Source organism: Helianthus annuus, chromosome 15 (assembly GCF_002127325.2).
Source record: "Helianthus annuus cultivar XRQ/B chromosome 15, HanXRQr2.0-SUNRISE, whole genome shotgun sequence".
Lineage (NCBI taxonomy): Eukaryota > Viridiplantae > Streptophyta > Magnoliopsida > Asterales > Asteraceae > Helianthus > Helianthus annuus.
Genome location: NC_035447.2, coordinates 165,026,689 through 165,044,527, shown reverse-complemented (window position 1 = coordinate 165,044,527; position 17,839 = coordinate 165,026,689). Strand labels below are relative to the sequence as shown.

The window sequence follows — 17,839 nt, the reverse complement described above, 5'->3', positions numbered from 1 at the left end:
TTCTGTGCTTTTTCGCCGCCCTAGTTCCTGGTTATTGATCAGATCGTATAGCGTTGTGGGTTTATTCACTGAACCGATTACTCTATATGGTTTTGAAAGATTCCGGGATTAGGGTTTGCTAGTTTAGGGTTTCTGCTGTGTTCTCGTTCGTTGGTTTCTGGTTTTCTTGTTTTTTCTCGTGCATGGTTGTCTGAGTTTTTCTTGAGATTAGAGAGTTGTTTTCTATAGCATGGATGAACGTAAAAAACATGGGGTAAGTAACCAAGGGGATCGTGGAAAGTCAGCGATGCAATTCAAGGGTATTTCTACTCGTGGAGTTAATAGTGTTGGTAATACGGTGCTGCCGAAAAGAGGTATTGTTATCAATGAACCGAAGCCGATTAATGTTATTGATGAACTAACTAAGGTTACGATACCGGTTCCGATTGAAAAGCCGGTGAATCAAGGTCCGGGCTGTAGTGTTCCGAATATAATGATGGATGGGCAAGAGGGGGTCAAAGAGGTTAATGCGGATAATGGCAGCGTTTTAAAAACTAAATCATATGCTGATTCGTTACTTGCAAATAAGAATGTTAAGCTGAATTTTCGTGCTCTTGCTAGTGATAGTATCCAGGAGGGATGTGATGTCGTTCTTCCAAGGGAATCTGTACGGGTAGTTCAAAACAAAATGGCTAATACCCTTTATGGTTATTTTCTGGGTGATCGGGTAGCATACCCGGTTGTTGATTATTTTGTCCGTAATAACTGGAAGAAGTATGGTGTTCAGAAATCTATGATGAATGCGAACGGATTTTTTTTCTTCAAGTTCTCGGAGGAGGCAGGTATGCTTAATGCTTTGAAAGATGGCCCATGGATTATTCGATCGCAACCTCTTTTTCTAGATATTTGGAGCCCGACTACAAAACTGGAAAAAAAGGAAGTAAAGAAAGTGCAGATTTGGGTTAAAGTTCATGATGTTCCGATTGCGGCTTATACGGAGGATGGGCTAAGCTTGATTGCGACTACGATTGGGGAGCCGAAAGTATTGGATTCTTATACATCGTCGATGTGTTCGGATATGTGGGGAAGGAGCAGCTATGCGAGAGCTTTAATAGAAGTCTCGGCTGAGAAGAGTTTAAGGGAGCAGATAACGTTAGCGATTCCTGAACCGGAGGGGGAGGGTTTTGTTAAGGAGACGATGTCGGTGGAGTATGAATGGTCACCGTTGAGATGTGGCCATTGTTGTGTATTTGGGCACTCTAACGAAACTTGTCCTAATCAACCGAAGCAGCAGGGTAGTGTTCGTAATGCTACTAGGGCTGGAAAAAAACCGGTGATTGATGACGAGGGTTATTCGGGAGTTCACGGGAAGAAGGTTGCTAAGAAGACGGGGTTCCCGGTCAACAAGCCGAAACCAAAGTTTGAATATCGGCCTGTGGTTTCTAAGAAGAATCATGCTTCGGGTAATGGGTCGTCTGAGCCCACGTTTCAATCGGCTAATCCTTTTGAGGTTCTAAATGATCCTAGTGTTAATGAGGATGGGGATGGCAATAATTCGGGTGAGATTCCTGTAGACGAGGAGGAGAATGAGGTGGAGGAGGGATATGTTGAAGGAGACGAGTATGAGCTTGATGATTACCTACGGCAAGGTACGTTTAAAAGCACTAATAGTAAAGGGGCAAGCACTCCTTCTTCGTCGGTTATTAATGGTTAGTATAGCTTCTTGGAACGTAAGGGGTTTGAACCGCCCCATTAAGCAAGCTGAGGTTCGGCAAGTTATCAAAGATGTTAATTTAAGCTTATGTGCTATTCTTGAGTCTCACATTGATCCGAGTAACCTTTCTAAAATTTGTAAGGCGGTCTTTCGGTCGTGGAGATGGACTTCTAATGGGTCTCTTTGTAATAAAGGTACGAGAATTATCGTTGGTTGGAATCCGTTAGTGTTTGATGTTATGGTGCTCTTTCAGTCAGATCAGGTTATGCACTTGCAGTTGTTTTTTAAACACGAGAAAAAAATGCTCTTTTGTTCTATCGTTTATGCTGCAAACTATTATATCTCTCGTAGGGAGTTATGGAACCACCTCGGCCTGCATAAGTCGCTTGTTCGTAATGATCCGTGGGTTATGCTAGGTGATTTTAACTCAGCGTTGTATCTTGAAGATAAGTCTATGGGATGTTCGTCAATTTCGGCTAGCATGAGAGACTTTCAAGCGTGTGTTAATGATATTGAGATGCTGGATTTGAATCAGTCCGGCTTACATTTTACGTGGAGTCAAAAACCAAAGAAGGGGATTGGTTTAATGAAAAAGATAGATAGAGTCATGGGGAATTCTCAGTTTTTAACCCTTTTCCCGAATGCGGTGGCTGTTTTTTGTCCAGCTCGGTTATCGGATCATAGTCCAAGTGTTCTCAAAATTCCGGTTATTGGGAAACTTAAACACAAGTCGTTCAAGTTTGCTAATTTTCTTGTTCATAAGCCTGAATTTTTAGACATTGTGAAGCGTATTTGGGAGACGGATGTTAGAGGGGTGTATCAGTTCTCGGTTGTGAAGAAGCTTCGGATGTTAAAGTCTCCTCTTCGGGTTTTACTCTTTCAGCAAGGCAATTTGCATAGAAAAGTGCAAGATTTACGTGAGAGACTTGATCAAATTCAGCGAGAGCTTGACAGTAATCCGGCTAGTTTGGCAATTAGTGAGGAGGAAACTACTACTCGCCGTTCTTATCAGGAAGCTTTATTGGATGAAGAGCGGTTCTTGAAACAGAAGTCGAAGGTGGACTGGTTGACGGTCGGAGACATGAATTCAGCGTTCTTTCATTCGTCCCTTAAAAATAGAGTTCATTTTAGTCGTATCAGTGTTATTCGGGACGCTAATGGTAAGGTGTATGAGGATGAGCATGTCCAGCTTGCTTTCGTTAATCATTACGAGAACTTCTTGGGTAATCAAGGTGACATTTCGCTTAGCCCGGCTCCAGAGTTATTCACAAACAGATTATCGAGTGAAGTTTCGGGTCTTATGGTGCGTCCGGTTACGCATGATGAGGTTAAAAAGGCGCTGTTCTCGATTGGGTCAGACAAAGCCCCGGGCCCTGATGGTTTTACTGCTGGTTTTTTTAAAGGTGCTTGGCCTATCATTGGTAGTGCAGTGTCGAATGCTGTGATTGATTTCTTTGTGACAGGTAAACTCCTTAGGGAATTGAACCACACGTTTCTTGTTCTTCTCCCCAAGACGTCCTCCCCGTCAGTGGTTACGGACTATCGTCCGATTGCTTGTTGCAATGTGTTGTACAAATGCATTAGCAAGATTGTAGCTGATAGAATAAAAGTGGGCTTGAATGATATAGTCAGTATCAACCAATCAGCTTTTGTGCCAGGTAGGAGAATATCGGACAACGTTTTACTTACACAAGAGTTGATGCATAACTATCATCGTAATGTTGGCCCTCCGAAATGTGCTTTCAAAGTGGATATTCAGAAGGCGTATGACACTGTCGATTGGAACTTTCTGAAGGGTATTTTGATGGGTTTTGGTTTTCATCCTACAATGATTCACTGGATTATGTTATGTGTTTCCACTACATCGTACTCGGTGTGTGTTAATGGCGAGGTTCATGGGTTCTTTAAGGGTAGAAGGGGATTGAGGCAAGGTGATCCGGTCTCTCCTTATTTATTTACGCTCGTCATGGAAGTTCTTACGGCCATCTTACAGCATACGGTCAGGATTGACAATTCGTTTAAATTTCATAATAAATGTGAACGTCAGCAAATTGTCAACTTGTGTTTTGCCGATGATTTGTTTATCTTCGCGAAGGGTGAGATTGCTTCAGCTAGATGTATTATGAAGGCGCTGGATTCATTTTCTAAAATGTCGGGGTTGTTACCTAGTGTTCAGAAAAGTACTGTTTTCTTCTCGAATGTTCCATCGTATGTGAAAGCTGCTATTCTAAAGTTAATGCCTTTTAAGGAAGGTTCGTTGCCTGTGAAATATTTGGGAGTGCCGCTTATCTCGACCCGTTTGCTCCAAAAGGATTGTCTTCTGTTAGTAGAGAAGATTGAAAATCGTATTATGCACTGGCGTAATAAACTTCTATCTTTTGCAGGTAGATTGCAACTTATAAATTCGGTTTTATCGTCCATGCATATTTACTGGTCTTCTGTGTTTATTTTACCGAACCGGGTGATTCAAAAGCTGGAGGCTTTGATGCGAAACTTTTTATGGTCTCATGATAGTGCGTTTCAAAAAGGCCGATCCAAAGTTTCTTGGAAAACGGTGTGTGTTCCTAAGTATGAGGGTGGTTTAGGTATTCGTCGGATCAGTGATGCTAATGTCGCCCTTATGACAAATCATATTTGGAGCATTCTTTCGAGGCGTAATTCAGTTTGGGTTGAGTGGGTTCACTCTTATAGGTTGAGAGGTAAAAGCTTTTGGGTTTGTAAAGTTCCAGCTTCCTGCTGTTGGTCTTGGAGAAAGATTCTTCAGCTCCGGCCGATTGTTAGGAAGTTTTTCTGGTCCGAGATTGGAAATGGTTCGGCTACCTCCGCTTGGCACGATAATTGGAGTGAGATAGGCCCGCTCGATCAGTTTCTTTCTCCCCGGATGATTGCTAGCGCGGGTTTTAATATGGAGTCCAAGGTGTCGGATGTCTATTCCGATACGTCTTGGAGCTGGCCGGTTGCGTGGCGGGACTTGTATCCGGTTCTTATTCAGCTCGATGGTATTTCTTTGCAGCCAAATAAGTTGGATAAAGTCTTGTGGCGTCATGGTAATCAAAAGCATGTGTTCTCGTCGTCTAGAGTTTGGGATTCGGTTCGGTTTCATGCTGTGGAGGTGGATTGGTGCCGTCTTGTGTGGTTTGGTCAGTGTATTCCGCGTCATGCTTTTCTTTTATGGCTTATCATGCGAAGGAAACTGCTTACTCAAGATAAGATCTTGAGTTGGGATTTATCGCGCAGGAAAAATATGAATATGATGTGCTGTTTGTTATGCTATGCCAATCATGACTCTCATACCCATTTGTTTTTTGAATGCAAATTCTCGTCCCAAGTGTGGCTGCTGGTTAGACAAAAAGCGGGTATGGGTTCGGTGCATGCTAAATGGGATGACATTGTTAACTGGTTACTTGATCGATCCAATTCAAAATTGGCGTCGGTTTACGTTGCTAAACTGATAGTGGCTGCTACGGCCTATTTCATTTGGCAAGAGCGGAATGCTAGATTATTCAGAAATCAGGTGAGGCCCCCGGAATCATTAAGTGACACCATTATACAACAAGTGCGGTACAAGCTGATTGGTGCAAAGTTGAAAAAGTGCGATAATGTTCGAAAGCTTTTAAGGGCTTGGGATATTGAAGCTTCAGATCTGCACGATGATGGCGGCTGATGATGCTTTTGTATTTTTTCTTGTTGAGTCTAGGTTTGTAGCCTAGTGGTTTGTTAGTCCAGTTTCGGTTGTCGTTTGTTTGGTTTTTCTCTGGTTTTTACTTTCATAGGGCATGTCCTATGATTGAACTAGTGTAGGCTCTCTACTCTACTTGTGTTTTTTTGGTTGTGAATATATAGTTTCACCGGGGTAACCCTTTACCCAAGTAACCATACAGAGTGTTCGCTAATTTTTCTTGAACTGCTCTAACCGACTCACGAGGAAGAACCACATCACAACCCTCATACGCAACAGGGCTAGCAAGAGATCTGAAATTTACCTTAATAGGTTTAGCTGCTAAAACCGAATCTGCATATGACAACGGTTTGGAGTTGTTACCACCATCACTAGACACTCCAGACGATCTTATGGTCCCTAAACCAGCCTTTTCAGCAACATGATCAGAATTAGGAGGCGCAAAAGTGCTGCTATCGAATCTTGAGTACAAGTTACCAGCCAATGGATTCAACTCATTCACTCCATGAACACCCGATGTTGGCGAGGTATCCAACTGAACCGGAGTAGAGACCCTCGTGAGTTCATCAATGATGTTAATACCACGTTTAGGCTGAATGGTATTCCCATCAACGTCCAGAAGACGATCCGCAATTTCCTTAAACGAAAGTGATGGCCGCCCACCTGGTTTCAACCGTTCTTCCATTGGACAGAACCCTAGCAGCCAGGATTCGTCAAGAAATAAACCACCTGAAAACCCCAGTAGCCGACAATCCCCTATACACCTGCCAAACCCCTAATCAGGTGAAGAGCAACCGCAAACCCTAGTGAATAAGCAGCCGCCAATCCCTAATCAGATGAATATGCAGCCGCAAACCCTAAACTGAACCAATCGGAAGAACTCAGATGCGCCAAACCTGATTCTGCCGAGACCCTGAAAAACACAATCTGATTCTGGACTGCCGAAACCCTAATCTGAAAATCAGGACCTCTTCACTAATCAGAGAATTATAGCCAATGAACAGCCGCACCTCTTCACTAATCAGAAAAATAGATGAAATTCGGAACCCTAAATGCAGAATTGAAGCGCGATTTCAACTGATTGTCTTCTAAGGATCGTCTATAGAAACCCTTAGATGATAACCAATGTCAATCGTGATTAGGAATGTCATTCGTTATGTAACTACAACCAACAAGTTCGTTCACTTTATCGAAATCGTTCTTAGTTTAGTAAAAATCGTTTTAATCGTTTTTGAAACCATCGTTTAAACTTTGAAAACATTTCGTACATATGAATCACCCCAAAACATTTAAAACAGTAAAATAGGGGAACTATGTACTCACATGTAGTGCAAAGTATCCTCGATCAAATAGAACTTCAACGAACTCGAGCAAACCAGAGAAATCAAGTAGCTCAGAAGGTCCCCACAAGCTCTTGATCTGATTTACTCTCAGGTATGAAGCATAAACTTCAACTTAGAGAGCAAAAATCAGATTCAAGTGTGCTTTGGGAGTGAAATGGGTTTGGGTATTTATACGAATTCAAGTACCGTTAAGATCGTTCGTCGAAAAATGTGCTTTGATCTAGACCTTACATGTGGGCACATGGTTTTAAAAACCATGGGAATACTTAAAACCATCAAATGGTATTGCAAAACAAGGATCAAAACCATCCATGTGTGGCACATTGTTTTGAAATACCATGGATGCCTAAAAAAATGGACCAAGTTCAATGTATCTACAAGAATTTTCAAAAATGGTCCATTCACTTGTAAACCTTGATTTTTTGGCACTTTTAAACCCCTTTAACCTCATTTCAAGGCTCTAAAATGATATTAAAGTATAGGGAACTTAAAATATGCTCAAAGACATCACGGATGTCGGTTCGTTTGGCCGTACGGTTGCGTTATTCGGTTAATTACGACGGAAGTCGTAACGAACGCAAAAACGATCCAAATTAAGCGACGAATGGAATTTTATCATGCCAATCACTAAAATAAAATATTTTAATGATTACATAAATTTTTGGATGTCCGGATATATTCAGGACGTAAGATATGCGCAAAAAAAATGCAAACTTATGCACTTTTGACGCTTTTAGTCTCTATTGATCAATAAAGTTTATTTTAGCATACCGAACCCTTCAAAGCCTATTTCTAAGCTATGTAAAGGATATTTATGGTATATTTAACTTATGATCAAGTTCCAGAGTGTTCGTTACTACACAAATCGGTATAGTTTCGTAGTTTGACACAAATAGTCCCTATGATCGAACAAACTTGTTTTCGACACACCAAACCATCCAAAACTTATTTCTAAGTTATGTGGAGGTTATTTAAGATATGTTAAGCCTATTTCACTATTCCGGAGTGTTTGTTGCATTAAACTGGTTATATTTACGCCTCAGTGCGCGTATAACCTTCCAGAAAGCGATTTAAAGCTTGAAATTGGAATCGAATCGAATTGTAAAATCACCAAACACAAATACACACAAAATAATACCAAAACACATATAATAACACCAAAGCACATTGTTTTATTAATAACCAACATTGTTTTACATCGTACAGAGATTACAGAGCACAATTGTCACACGGGTAAAGTCCGGTTGTTCGGTTGGATACTGATCCGTTAAAGTGTCAAACGAAGCTTTAAAGTGTCTTTATTATTATTTTTAGTGAAACAAAGAGTTCCCGATACTTTGGAAAGTGTCTAGTATTATTTTCCCATGTTTTTGCACTTTACTAGCTAGCTTAAATGCTGAATTTTATGTTAAAGTGCAGAATTTTGTGGTTAGAACATGTTTTAGGCACATCCGGTCACTATAACTATCACCTAGTGACGCAATTCTACAACCCTCATTTCCCTACACTCTCTACAGGTGTAGTAAACTATCTCTGGCTCATACAGGCCTTAGAGGCAGTGTCTGCCTGGTGCTTGGCTATGTCAACACGTTTACTGGGTTATCCGTTCATTGTGCTACTGTGCTTTTGTGCATCAAGGTTGTCACTAAAGTTCTGTATGTAAATACTAGAGTGACAGTTGAGAGATGATGCAAGTATGTGTATGTATCAGTATTCAAGTAGCAGTTTATCTACAATTTCAAGCAAGCACAGTAATTAAGCAGTAATTAAATAGTAATTAATTCGTACGGATACCTGATTTGGTGAGGGTTGTCACACTTTAAGTACATTCATCATACCATCTTTATCAGCGAATTTGAAAAAGAAAAATCCATTGGCGTTCATCATTGTCACACCCCGACCACGTAAAACATCAAACCGTGGCGGAAACGTCGGGGAGTGCTGTAACAGAATTATTGTTTCACAACCATGGCATACAAAGTTATATTTTATTGATTAAACAAACGAGTTACATTGTCTTAAAACAACTGAAATAAAGAGAACATAACATGTTTAAACTAGTCTAGCTCCATTTTTATGTCACTAAGGCCCAAGTCCACCCTAGCGTGTCACGAACATCCTATGCATTAGCTCCTGAAACACATGTGAAAATACATACATCAGCATAAAAATGCCTGTGAGTAACATAGGTTTTGTGAAAATAGGATCCATGACATAGGTTTTAGAAAAATGTTTAATGAAATGCAGTCATTAACCTTGTTAATTGTATTGTTTGTAAATCATTTGAAAAGCGATGATAGATATGTATTTTTGAAAGAATAATGTATGGTTAAATGAATAACCAATAAAAATGAGTTTGTATAAGATAAGTTGTTTGTAAAACAATGTATTGTGAAAAATATGTTATATATCTGAAATGATTTAAACAACGCTGCGCTATGTAATATCATACAAACACTTATATATAGGAAGTACCAGCGGCGTATCCACCATGCTTGTATCATATTACACACGCCTCGTTACTTGAATCATTTACCCAAACAAACCACCAATGTAAACATGTTTATGTATAACCAAATGTTGAAATGTTTATGTGAAAAACCATGTCTAATGTCAAGTGTAAATCATGAAATGCGTATAACAATGTCAAAATGTCTATGTCAAATGTCAATTATGTCATGTGGTAAACAAAATGTCATGTATGGCAAGTGAAATATGTATCAACTAAACCATAGGTGAAAATGCACAAAACAATGTATTGAAGTAAAACATGGTTTAAATCAATGTTATGTTTTGTGGAAATGCATGCTATACTGAATACAAACATTTATGCGGTATTGTGAAAATGCATACATCCAAGCCTTGCGACTGTGGTGATAAACCTTTAAACAAATTAAAGGTCTATCTGTGTTATGTTTTATCGAATTCGGTCATTCCTTCCATCCAAACATGTCACACCCCCAAATTCCACCTGCGGAGCATCATCCGCTTGAGGGCGTGACTGACCAGGATCCAGCCACCAATTAATTATATTGTTTAATTGAATTAATAACCATAGTAATACTTACTAACCATACGATTAGCAAATATCATGATCAAAGCTTAAAGTTTTTAAGTCTAAATAGTAGTAAGTAGCGGAAGCATAAGCAAAACAATTTTAAACGAGGTTCATATTTCATGTTTATTTAACACCCAACACAGGGGTAGACGAGCACTACACATCCCCAAGCAGCAAGCTCCTGAGTCACTGGTTACCTGCAAAGCATGCAGTAAGGTGTCAACAATAATGTTAAGCGAATTCACTAGTTGTCCAGTTTTAATTACCAAAAACTTGTTTCACCAGTTAATTTATCCGTTTATACATGCCATGGGGAGCTACCCCAAAAGTAAGCGACTAAACTGTTTTTCCAATACCGAACACTAGGTAACCGTTGCGTTTCCGCAGAATGCCCCGATGTCAATGTTTTATCATCATTGACGGATGCCTGAGTCCATTAGTTCATGCCCGATCCCATACACGGGCACCGTGTGAGGCTGGTAAAACCTAAATAGCGCTATCAACTAATAACCCGTTCGCCTGGCCCCGGCGACTAATCGGTATTATGTAGTAGGGACTTGAGTGATAGAGTTTCGTTTAGTGCTGTTTGTTTTTTGGGTAAAGGGTTACCCCGGTGATTTTTATATCAAAAAACAAACCAAGTAGAAGGCTGAAAATGCCCCCTAGTTCTCTGAGTGACATACCACCACAGAGTTCAACCACAAGACAAACAAAACAGAAAACCAATTACATGATAAAAAAAACAAACATTGGTCTTCAGTCTTCATCCAAGAATTCTTCCTTTTCCATCTTCCACTCTTCTAAGAACCTTTGAACATTCAAACTTTGCTTGTACTTGAAGGAGATCAGCTTTGTTCTAACCGTGCTAATAACAATATCGGCCGTCTTCTCTGGAGGTCTTAATCGATTGCTAAAAAATCTAGCGTTTCTTTCACTCCAAATAACATAAGCTGCAGCCGCCACTATCAATCTACCTGCCACCGAAACAACCGTTTTCGAGTTTGCTTTGGAGATTAACCATTCCGAGATATCCTCCCAAGAGTCCGAAGCCATATCCATGTCTATTTTCTGCCGAACCTTATGCCAAACTGATGACGAGTATGGGCATTCAAAAAACAAATGCTCATGTGTTTCCAAACCCGTATGACATAGGAGGCAACACATCAAATTCATAGAACCCGTAACTACATGATTCCACCTCAGAATTCTATCTTGAGTCCACAATTTCTTTTTAAATATCAGCCAAGCCATGAAAGCATGTTTAGGAATATTAAAGGCGGACCAGATCACCTTCGACCACCTAATCGGCTGATCACGAGTCCGGATAGTATCCCACACTTCTCTAGACGAAAACGGGACAAGCCTCTCTTCAAAATTCTTCCATACCACCCTATCTTGCGTGCTAGATAACGTTAACGGCTGGAGCTGAAACAAACTCGGATATTGGCTCCTCCATTCTTCCGGCCACTCCCATCGACCATTTATAAATGCTTCTGTAACTTTTGACATAACCGAAAAACCATAACGAGCCAATTGACGCGGAGTAACAACATGATATAACGGGCATTCATTCGACCATTTATCAAACCACAGATATGTATTTTGCCCATTACCAATCTTTTTCCACATATGCTCTCGAAACACATCTCTGCATCTCATTAGTCTTTTCCATCCCCATGTTGAACTAGGCTGAATAGGAATATCCCAAAGACTACGACCACGAAGCCTATATAGAGACACCCATTTAGTCCATAACGACTCTCTGCCAGAAACAATACTATATATGTGATAAGCCATCAGCGACTTATTAACATCCGATATTCGTCTAATGCCTAAACCCCCTTCATTTTTTGGAAGACATACCTCTCTCCATGCTACTTTAGCTCTCCCCTTGGAACCCATGCCATGACCCCAAAGAAAATTTTTCATCTTGCATTCCAAATCTTTTATGATACTAACGGGCAGAATGAAAACAGACGCCCAGTAAACATGGATGGAGGATAGAACTGAAAGAATCAACTGAAGTCTGCCCGCAAAAGAAAGAAATCTGTTTTTCCAGTCGTTAATACGTTTAGACATCCGGTCTACCAGAATTCTACAATCTTTTGACAATAGCCGCGAGGCAAGCAAAGGAACACCCAAGTATTTAATAGGAAGTTTCCCTTCATCAAACGGAATCAAACTCGAGATCCTTGCTTTTGTCAAACCCGGCACATTACAATAAAAAATTGTACTTTTTGCATTACTTGGCACTAACCCAGACGTTTCCTCAAAAATTTTCAAGGCGCGCATAACGACCTTCACCGATCCAACATCCCCTCTAGTGAATAAGAACAGATCATCCGCAAAACAAACATTGATTATCATTTGCCTTTCACATTTGTTGTGAAATCTAAATGACGGATCCAAATCAGCGGCTCTCTTGAGAATCAATGTTAAGATTTCCATGACCATAGTGAACAAATATGGCGACATAGGGTCCCCCTGACGCAACCCCCGCTCCCCTTTGAAATACCCGTGAACATTACCATTTACACTTATGGAAAAAGAAGTGGTGGTGACACACTCCATAATCCATAAAATAAAACGCTGATTGAAGCCGAACCCATGCAAAACATCCCGTAAAAAATTCCAGTCTACCGTATCGTAAGCTTTCTGAATGTCTACTTTCATAGCACACCTAGGCGGCCCACTTTCGCGATGATAGTTATGCATAAGTTCTTGCGTCAGCATCACATTATCCGAAATCCTCCTTCCTGGAACAAACGCCGATTGATTTTCACTTATGATGCCCTTTAAGCCTTCAAGAATCCTAGCCGTAAGAATCTTGCTAATAGCTTTGTAGACCACATTACAACACGATATCGGCCTATAATCCGTAACCACTTCCGGGGTAGTAACCTTTGGAATTAAAGCCAAAAAAGTATGGTTTATCTCCCTAAGCATTTTCCCCGAATCAAAAAAATCTATAATAGCAGCTGTTACTTCATTTCCAACAATAGACCATGATTTTTTAAAGAATTCTGATGTGAACCCATCCGGCCCCGGAGCCTTGTTTTCATTAATGGAGAATATAACCGCTTTTACTTCATCCGTCGTCACTTGCCTACACATAAAAACCGCCACTGAAGGGCTAATAGTAGCCGATAAAATGTTTCCATCCACTCGGCTAACCCTGCTTCCGTTAGAACCCAAAAAATTTTTAAAATGATTAACCAGGGCCGCTGAAACTTCGTTCCCTTCATACACATTTCCAGCAGTATCTTTAATAACATTTATTTTATTCACGTGGTTACGACATTTAACCACATTGTGAAAGAACGCTGTATTCAAATCTCCAGCTTCAAGCCATTTCTGTTTAGCCTTCTGTTTCAGAAACCTTTCTTCATCTAACATAGCCTCCATGTATTTTTTCACACAAATTGACTCAGCTTCTTTAATTGTTAAGTTGAAAGGATCCGCATCTAGCAAACTCTGCAACGACTCCATTTCCGCTTTCAAATCAGCCACCTTTTTATGGATATTACCTTGTTTCATGAGAAGCAACCGTAACGGACGTTTGAGCCCTCTTAACTTCTTGACAACACGAAACATCGGAACCCCCACCACCTCCATATCCCATCCCATCGCTACTACATCCACGAACTCCTTCTTATTAGCCAAAAGATTTGTAAACTTGAAAGGTTTAGGTTTATTCTTTTCGGACTGAATAATTTTAAGCAAAGCTGGCGAGTGATCCGAGATTCCGTTAGGAAGGAACATACCATACGCGTCTATAAACCTATCCACAAAGCAAACATTCACCAAGATTCTATCCAATTTCTTCCTAATTCCCATCCCATTCTTTGGACACCGACTCCATGTGTAATGGATGCCATGAGCTCGAACATCAAAGACTTCAAGATAGTTTACACAATCAATAAAATCCTGCATAGCACTCGTCACATTTGATGACCCCATACACGTATCGTCTAAATTCAGCACAACATTAAAATCCCCCATAATCGCCCACGGGTTTCGCTGAGCCGGACCTTTATGCATTTTAAGCGATTCCCAAAGCTGTTTCCTTTCTTTTTCATTATTACTCGCATAAACAAATGAGACATTTAGCATAGAATTGTCTTTTTTGAATCGGATTTGAACATGAATAACTTGATTCGTTGCATGCAACACTACTAATTCAACATTATCCACATTCCAACCAATAATAACTCGCGTTCCTTTGTCACACAAATTGCCATTCGACGTCCAATCCCATTTATTAAACACCTTATTACATACCTTCTCCAAATTATCTACCTGAACATGAGACTCCAATATCGCTAACACTTGCAAACCGTTATCCCTAACAAACTTTTGAACCTCCTTTTGTTTGAGGGTGTGGTTCAAACCCCTCACGTTCCAAGTAGCCACACTATCCATTAAAAACCTCCTGATCAGGTGTGCTTGCACCTGTTTTTTTTACGTTACTTGGATTTGTGTCATCCATGAAATTGTATCCTCCCACCATCGAACTCAATCTAACCTCATCATTCTCGGTTCCCCATTCATCCTCCATATCATTCAAAACCTCAAACGAGTTTTTCATTTGAACCTCCGGGCCCTTAGAAACTTTTGACGTTTTAGACGAACTCGGTTTAGAAGACGACATACCTTCATGTGATTTCTTCGGCCTATAGATGAACTTCTGCTTTTCTTTCATGTTAAACTGTTGTTTTACTCCTTTTTTCCGCAGATTACCATTCTTAAAACCTTGATCATCAACACTCTCTTTGACATGTTCTTGCTTATCAGCTGGTTCCTTAACGTTTGTTGGGCACTCATCAGTTCCATGCCCAAAAACATTACAAGTTTTGCAATGAGGTGGCTTCCATTCATATTCAACTCGAATATTACTCTTTAGGTACCCCCCCCCTCTTCTACATTCGGTATAAACACCGTGACACTATCCTTTAGATCTTTATCCGCATCTAGCTCAACGATTGCTCTAGCATATCCACTCCTGCCCCATGAGTCTAAGCACATTTTGGTCGTTTCATTATCAAGAATCTTTGGAATTCCAACCTTTGAAGCAATTAAGCTTAGACCATCCTCAGTGTAAGCAGCTAGAGGAACATCATGTAACTTGACCCAGACAGGTATCTTTTTTAATTCTTCCTTTTTCAACTCCGTGTTCGTCGACCATTGTTTTAGAAAAAGCGGATTGTTTCTAATCAGCCATGGACCATCTTGCATTACTTGTTCCATTCCTTCCTTTGAATTGAACTTAAAGAAAAAGAAACCCTTACCATTCATCATGCATTTCAGCAATCCATACTTCTCCCATCGATGACTAACAAAGTACTCAACCACTGGAAACGCCAATCGTTTCCCCAGAAAATATCCAAACAAAACATTAGTAAATCTATCCTGAACTTGCTTAACCGAAGCAATCGGAATTGTGACATCCGTATCCACATCCTCCCCCGCTTTACTGTTTTCCAGGAAACGAAAATTCACCTTTGGCAATGGTTTAATACTGGATACCTTTTCTGCATACGATTGACCTTTCATAGTATTCCCATCATCCAACTTAGTTGATCCCGAATCTTGTTCAACAGGCACACTAATCTTTATTAATTCGTCAATAACATTTATAGGTTTTGGATCAGATTGAGCCTGTTGAACTACACCCCTACGCGGCGCAAAAACATTACCTTCTATATTAGTCACCTTGCTCGCTAACCCCTGGGCCGGTAATGGCGGCTTGAACCGACCATCCTGAATATTTCCGTCAGACCTTTTACGTTCATTCATGGTGAAATAAGCTCCTCTCCCAAATACCAGATCAGCAACTCAGCATGCACACCCAAAAGACCAAGACAGCAACGAAACTCAAAAGAAAAACCCTAATCTAGCAAAACCCTAATCCAGCAACCTTAACGAAATCAAATAGAATACCCGATCAATCAAGGTTACTGCCTCACCAGTAGGACCGAAAGACCCAATATGCTATTCAATCAGTTTTAGTTGAAAGATTAAAGCCGGCGATAACGAGAAAAATCCAAGAACAAACCGATCAGAAGCCGCTAACAGGTTCGTTACAGAGAAGATGGTAATCCTACTCCGATCACAGACTGTTATACGCCCACATCACGACGAATTCCAGGATTCAGGGAAGAAGAAAATCGCCTGCCAGAGAGAGAGTCTAGGGTTGCAATCCAGCAACCTTAACGTTTAGTGCTGTTTGTTGCAATCCGTATAAACAGTAATTAACTAAAGGTTCCCAATAACAAGGGAAGAAAAGTAAGTTGTATCCCTCATAAGGGGATAGTGTTGTTTTTAGTTCCGTTTCTCAAACCACCGGGAACGCATGCTTTAAGTTGTGAACTCACCTTGGGTTGCTCGGTAGATTATTTACTCGGTCAATCACGTTGGTCACCACGTCCAAGCATGGTTACCAATATAGGTCAAGTTTTTTTTTTTGGGTAAAGGGTTACCCCGGTGATTCTATATATCAACATAAACAATACAAAGCAAGTAGTATGGAGAGTCCATACTAGTTCAAACATGGAACATACCATGAAAGTAAACCAAACACACAATTACATCAAAACCAAAACAACTAGACTACCAATCTAGACATCCCCTCAACAAACACTCTACTCATAATCAGCTGCCATCATCAAACACCCGTGTATCATATATCTCCCAAGCTCGAAGCAGCTCCTGGACTCTCAATGTGTCCTTCAGCTTAGCTCCCATAAGTTTGTAGCGAACCGTATCAAGTATCACGTCACATAGGGCCTCTGGCGGTCTTGTCTGGTTCTTGAAAAGTCTAGCATTCCTCTCTTGCCAAATAAAATAGGTAGTTGCTGCCAGGACTAATCTGCTAATATAGACGGATGCAGACTTAGACCGGGACTTATGAACCATCCAGTCAATAATAGAGCTCCAATCTGAACCAACATTATGCATACCACACAGGAAATAAACACACAGGATACATACAGTTATAAATTGGGTTATTGGGCCGGCCCTAACATTTGCACAGTCATACAGAATTCAGCAACACATAGTCCAGTCAAACAGGTAGCCCAATTAAACATGCTGTGGCCCAATAACCATAGTAGGCAGCCCAGTCGAGACAAGGCGGTCTCGACTCGAGAGCACGCGGTCTCGAGTCGCAACCAAGAGATCTCGAGTGATCACGTTTTGGTCTCGAGTGGTGCTGGTCAGGAGTCGCAACCTCAGAGGTCTCGAGTCCAGTCTCGAGTCGAGATCATGAAGTCTCAAGTCGAGACCTTGCCGGTCTCGAGTCCCTGAAGTCCGTCTCGAGTTGTCATGGGATGGTCTCGAGTCGCAACCAAGGGGCTTCAATTTTGGCGTGGATGGAGCAGCACTCGAATTCAAATACCTTAGATCGTGTGGTATGTAAGTTGGTGGTAGCGGCTGCGACGTATTTTATTTGGCAAGAACGCAATAATAGGCTCTTCAACAGAATTCATGGTTCGGTGAGTCAGGTTGCTGAGAAGATTAAACACACAGTCCAGATTCGGTTGATGGATTTCAAGCTTCAAAAGCATGTGGATTACAACAGAGTTGTGACGAGGTGGCAGATCCCAGCAAGGGCGCTGAATGAAGACCCGGGTTAAGCATATCGATGGGGGGATTTTAGATAGATAGTTCGTTCGGTGGTCGTGATTTATTGTTTCGGGTTGTTCTTTGTTTTTGGTTGTCGTGTTGTGGGTTTTGTTTAGTCTTGGTTGTCTTGACTTGTAGTGTGTGTCAGTGTTTTGGCACACCCAGTTCTTTTTTTTGGTGATTTATAAAATTTACCGGGGTAACCCTTTACCCAAAAAAAAAAACATGTACTATCCAATAGAAATGCATTTCCATGATATTGTGTACTATCCAACCACAATGCACAAACATGTTTTCTTGTCTGATTTCCAAACAAAACGGATCAAACATGGTAATTTGAAATATTCATATCATATTCAACATGTTCTTCACATATTCAAGTATTCATGCCATATTCAAATAGTTCATTGTATGTTCATATCGTATTAAATCAAGTCATTACC

At 40.6% G+C, this 17,839-nt stretch overlaps 1 protein-coding gene across 1 annotated transcript; it reads left to right on the top strand.

The window, feature by feature from the left end:
* Positions 1 to 229: 229 nt before the first annotated feature.
* Positions 230 to 5,357, top strand: LOC110914532. The gene is made up of 2 exons (XM_022159321.1): positions 230 to 1,628; positions 1,699 to 5,357. The coding sequence occupies exons 1-2, from the start codon at positions 230 to 232 to the stop codon at positions 5,355 to 5,357; spliced, it is 5,058 nt and encodes a 1,685-aa protein (XP_022015013.1).
* Positions 5,358 to 17,839: the final 12,482 nt, after the last annotated feature.